Raw genomic sequence first — 6,061 nt, 5'->3', positions numbered from 1 at the left:
ACTTTTATTAGTATCGATAATATCATATTCTTCCTTGGCTTTTTATTCCTTCAAAGCATTACAAAAAATGTAAAGCTGTGACTTTATAAAACATAATTTTGCCTTGACTTTGCCCACCAGTGTTGTAAAGTAACCTGAAATACTTCTGTCTTTCTCCTAGGGAAAATATTACCCAGTGCCTACCTCTGTAACGGACTGATTGTGGCCACGCAGTCAGACACCCGCTTGCCTCCTCCATGAATGGGACAAGCCATCTCTTGCACAAAAGCAAGATTGTTTTCATAAATGCTAGCTGAAGTCAAGTTTCTTTCACGCAGCCAAGTGAAGTATAGTTTGTCTGTTTGAATTTTAACATTATCTGATAATTTCTACCTGCAACTAACAGTTATTTATTTCTCTATAATGAAGATACCTAGACTGTTGTACAAGCTGGATTTCTCACCCATATACACTTCAGGAACAGGAGGAATGTATACATCATATTTAGAGTTTATCCTAGGCAGATACTGTGTTTGAAGTGCAGTTTTCTAATCCTTTTAAATACAATCAGCCTACCTTGATTGTGACACTAATGTTAAATGTAACTGCAGCCATTACCAAGTAGTTTCCATAAGTGGTTTTATTACTGGTTAGATTTTACAAATTCTGGTATTCGAACAGACTTCGACCTTAAAATTCTAAAACAACAAAGCAACCAATGAAAGGCTTAGGACTATTCAAAGTAACAAACTCTTAACATTTTTGCCCTGGTCATAAATATACAGAGAGAAAAAGAGAGAAGTGGACATGAAATCCGAAGAATGTAGATAAAACAGTATATAAGGCACATGGCAGTCTTTGAAAATACAGAAGCTTTAGCCAACTTAAATTAATTGCTGTTTCCCTTGCTCAGTCCACAAAACTGTACAGTTACACAAATGTTGTGTTGCAATAGATCTTCCAAGTTATTCTTCAGTCCATACTCCGTAATACCAGAACACTACATTTCCTTCTGTTTTTTAGGAGAGATCCTAATTGTGGTTAGTCAGTTGCTCAAAGCCTCTATTAAAATACACTTGGAATTTCAACTAAGAATAATTTCTTTTTTAAAGAAATTATTAAGAAAGAGTCATCAGAAAAGATTTGTAAGAGTTGTCTGTGAAGGACTTCGAGATTCATGAACCTCAAGACTTCCGGGCACTGACGTCAAGACAGATGTCACAGTAGGCATAGTAGGATTAGTCAAGTCCGTTAAAGTAGTGGGAGTGCTGGATGGACTCATGGAGGCATTGGATATTTCTGAGGCAGGACCTGATGGGGTCCCTGCTTGGAGTGTTGAGTCTGAAGTCTTATCCACCCCTGTGTTTTCTTGACGTAAGAGGTTCCGTCTGAATTTGGCTCGAGCATTTTGAAACCAAACCTGAAATAGTTTAATATAACAGGGTAGCATTTAAAGAGCTGCATTGTTTAAAAAAGCAAAAGCATACTCACAAATTCACCAATGCTTGAACTATGGAAGATGTCTTTACTGGTAACATGTTAGAAAAGAAGCCCCAGTCATGACAAGTGTCCTCTGCACACCTGTAAAGCATTCCTCTTTCCCCCTCCTGCAATCCTGTATGAACAGTCTGCCTGGGACAGGAGTGGACCAAGGATGGAGGAGGGGAGTCTTTCTGTGCAGGCTATGTATAAAGATGCTTAGAAATTTGGCAGCCTGCATGAATCCTCAATTGCCCTCAATCCCAGAAGTATTTGTCTGGATGAGGCAGACATCAAGCATCTGACGAATATAAAATAATGAGTTTCGGCACCCTCGTATCTCAAGTCCATCTCCCATTGTAAGCAGCAAGTGACACAGACCACAGCACCCTGCCTTTCTGCGGGCCCTGAGAGCTCTCCCAGGAACTTTCCCATGTCCCAGTGTCAGCAGTGCTCTCGCTTTTCTAAAAGGACTGTCCCTCTTTCTTACTCTTCTCTTACTCTTCTTTCTCAAATGCTTCAGCTCCCTTCGCTTATGCCAGTCTCCTTTTTCAAATGTTTTCAGTACTGGAATGATGTTGGGAAAAGAGGCTTGAATGGTATGAAAGACCCACATTGCATTAAAAACTGTCATTTCAGTAGAAATTATATCCACATTCAGAAATTTTTCCAAGATTGCTACTTCTTGCATTATTTATTATCTATGAGTGAAGGACAAAAGCTATGACTTCATCTTTCTCAGTTAAATTTCAGTGTTTAGGTCCAAGTTAATGCTCTCCACTGTCTGCAGGATTTGTTTAAAGATAAAATATTTTTCTGACCTATTTGAAAATAGATAAAATAAAATGTGTTTGTGAAACTTGCGTGAAACCTAGGTACAGCATATTACATCAACTAAATCTGAAAATGTCGTTAAATACCTTGTGTTCAACCTGATATATCTTCATACCAGGTAATTTTACTGCTACAAACTAGCTGAAATTTCACTGTGTTTATTTATCAGAAGGCCTTCTGTCATTGTTACATTCTTTACAATGGACTCAATCCTGATCCTCCTGTCCTCATGTTGACCTGCTGTGGACTCAATCCTGATCCTCCTGTCCTCATGTTGACCTGCTGTAAGGAATAGGACCCAGTCTTTCCATTCCAGATGCAATGAGCCTCATCATCTCTGTATCTGTCGGAGAAAGGAACTGAGCAAGTGAAAGGATCTGCATAGCCATACAGTATCTCCATCAGATTTCTCCTCTGTGGCTTGTACAGGGAAACTGAGTGTGTGGAGCTCACGAGGCCACACCAACCTGTGCAGAAATTCAGACCTCTACCTCTGAAACAGCATGGCCCCTGCCATAGGATCCACTTTAAGCCAGACCGCTAACAGAGGAGTGATTCGTAAATACAAGCAGTCCTGTAAGGTGCTGTCTTTGCACTCTCAGCTTGCCAGCCGCAGTTAGAACTGATGAACATGTCTCAGCTGGTTTTCCTCTGACTGCTTTTCTTCTCATCTATGGATGGTCCAGACCCCAATTCCCCCTATTGAGCACTCTTCCTTTTTTTCTGGAAAGCTTTCTTCCCCAACCAAGGGTCTTTAAGGTGTGCACCCTCTCTCTTGCACTCTCTCCAGGGAGTGCCACGAGGAAATAATCCTCAGGCACAAATTCTAGCAGTGGCCATAGGAGCTGCATTCATGGGCCATGCATAAATCGCATCCCTACAGGTCCTTGTTTCTGAAAGCTTAGTATTTTAAAACAGTTTATGTTGGCATTCCCTTTGTTAAAACACTTAGTTTAAAGGCTATATATCAGTTTCATGTATGACAAGAAAACAAAAATCTCCTAAACTAGCACTGGCAAAAATATACTCGTGATTTTATAACATAGTCCATTATAGTGGTAAACCTGTTAAAGGACAGCGATGTGGTCAAAAACAGGCAAAACCAAATGTGATATTTTTGCCTGATACATTCACAACCAGTGTCCTCTCCATGCAAGACGGGAGGCACAGAAGTGTGTGCGCGTGGTTCTGAGTGAGGCAAGGAGCCTCGTGTGCAGGGGATGCAAGTGAAGCAAATCAGTTTGTTCATTCAAGCCGCAAAGTCTCAAGCACCAACTAGTTAGGAATGGTAGAAAACAGCAATTTGAACAATTATGGGATATTTTACCTTTCAGTAAGAGATAATTTATATTTGTCCCACAAAGTAATTTGGTTTTGATTTTTTTAATATACTTTCTAGCAATTGTAAAAACGATAATACATACGAAGGTGAAATGGAAGTTTAGAGACCGCCACTGTTGATATGTATGTGTACCATGGTTACGTAATAATTAAAACAAAACCACTAGTCCAGTTGCATATACACATACTTCTGCATAATTTCACACTTATGTTTATTAAAAATATACATATTTATATATGCAGTAGTCCCAAATATAAGTAACATTTCCGTTCCTATTCACAAAACAATTTTCTTGCTTAAAGCGTGTAAAACTGTAGAAGGCACCATAACTATTTTGTTCATTTACATTGTTGCTAAAAGTCCAACTGCTCCTTAACATTAGTAGGGTGAGAGACTCTACGGTATTGCTTCTGTTTGCGATTTGAAACATGTAGTATGTAAAGAAAAGTGAGCAAGATTATTAGTGCTTATGTGTTCCCCTTTATCTGCCATTAAATATGAAAACCTGTGCTCAGATGCCCTTACCGATGACTATTAATGCTGCTTTCAGGAGCCGCACATATAAGATGGTTCATTCTCTCTTTAATAGTGGTAATTCATGTTAGATATAGAAAATATTCCATAACCTTGTAAGTATTATTCAAAAACAGAGATAATATGACTACTTTCACTTTCTTCCTCACTGAGATCGTGTCAATGTTAATCAGCTAATGGTTATAAAGCTCTTCAAAATTGTCCTATAATAAATATTCATGTTATTACTGAAAAGGCATCTAAATATTTGTTAGCTGAAATTCTGAAAATACCTTGTCTCATGACAGAAAAGGATAACATAAAATAATTATCACAATAGTGATATTCTGGTATGCACTTAAGATACAAAAGTATTCAGCAAAGACTTCATGTTGAAGAGTAGTGAAATAATTAAAACTATTGTTTTCTGAGTTCTAGGAATGCAGGCCTGCTTCTCTACTGCCCCGTGCTGTTACTTATAGCTGTGCAAAGTAGCGTGTAAGAGCTGGCAAGTCAGGGTTGCCCATGCATAATGGCAGTAGCGCTGCACGCTCGCATTGGCAATTCAGGCCCTGCACCTGTAATGGTATTACAGGAAAGTAAAGAAATAATAACCCAAACATACATAACTGAAAGAATTGTTCCAGAAGGACTTATCTCACATCAACTACACAATTAGGAATCTGGTCTTCAGTACTAAGGAATAAACAAAATCATTGGGAAGTATTTAGTGGTTTTCTGTCCAACTGTATCATTATAAGGCTGAGCTATTTCAAATCAAAGGGGAAAATATGGACCAAAACTCCCACTGAAAAATAAAAGCAGCTGTGAGACCCACCATTGATGCTACCACATTCTGGTTAGCGGGGCTGGATGCCTGTAGCTGGAAACTCAGCAGCTAGGCAGAATAATTTTTACTGTGGTTAAAATATTATGCTATCTCTTCAGTGATCTGTGCAGCTTTGTCTCCATCAAGTAAAATAGGAATGAAATAACATCTCCATATGATTGGGAAGTATTGAAAATAAATATGCTAAATATTGTAAAGGATTCGGATACTGCAGTGAATGAGATCATCTAATCACCTTAGATAAGATAACTTTATTTTCTTGTTTGTAACACCTCCATTGTTGCAACTGTTACAAATTAATTGTATGAATAGATTGTGCTAGAAACGAATTTTTAAACACAATTTTGCTCATTCACACAGCTACCTGGAGATGTTTAGGTTTACTGAATTTTACTAACTAGTAAGTGGAGAAACAAAAATATAAAGGATGTTGCACCACAAAGCAAACTACGTTCACTCATTGTACACACATTCTGATTACTCTGTTGTAATTACTAAACACACAGTTAAAGGGGAACTATGGGATATTTTATGAATGGAGGCTTGGTAAAGATTCTGCAGTATGCTATCCTAAAGCAAATCTTTACTGAAAGGTAGTGCAGGGTACCCATGCATGACTAAAAATTTTGATGCTTGTTGACTACTGGAAACTGAATTGGCAAAGTCCAAATGCATTCAGTAATCTGTGTAGGGTTTTCATAGCAACTTTACTGGGCAGTGATTCAAGAAAGAATAAGCAGTGTACAAGACACCCACTGAAAAATAATGCTTTATGTTCCTAAACTGCTTTTGCCCTGGATAATCATATTCCAGACTCCTGGGAAGAGAAGATGTACATACCTACAGCTAGCAAACCATATCTTCTTAGGGCTATCTACTTCCACCTTCCCCTTCTAAACTCACAAAAAGAAAGACCAATTCCCAAAAGAGGAATATTTATGCCAGTTAGTTAGCTCACAATTAGCTGGTCACTTTAATTATGAATGATAGCTTACAATAATGGGCTTGTGTTCCCCAGCTGCAGTACAAGAAGTATATGAATTAAATTGTAAATATAAAGCTAA

General features: G+C 38.2%; 1 protein-coding gene across 2 annotated transcripts in view; it reads right to left on the bottom strand.

Moving 5' to 3' along the window:
- Positions 1 to 523: 523 nt before the first annotated feature.
- The window catches only part of LHX2 (LIM homeobox 2), a 51,261-nt gene continuing 45,723 nt past the window's right edge, over positions 524 to 6,061 (bottom strand). For both annotated transcript variants that reach the window (XM_076355236.1, XM_076355235.1), the window contains exon 5: positions 524 to 1,399. In XM_076355236.1, the coding sequence (XP_076211351.1) occupies positions 1,112 to 1,399 (288 nt within the window). In that variant the 3' untranslated portion in view covers positions 524 to 1,111. The remainder of the gene's footprint in view (positions 1,400 to 6,061) is intronic.

The sequence above is a fragment of the Aptenodytes patagonicus genome, chromosome 18 (assembly GCF_965638725.1).
Source record: "Aptenodytes patagonicus chromosome 18, bAptPat1.pri.cur, whole genome shotgun sequence".
NCBI classification, from domain to species: domain Eukaryota; kingdom Metazoa; phylum Chordata; class Aves; order Sphenisciformes; family Spheniscidae; genus Aptenodytes; species Aptenodytes patagonicus.
This window is presented reverse-complemented; position numbering and strand designations above follow the sequence as displayed.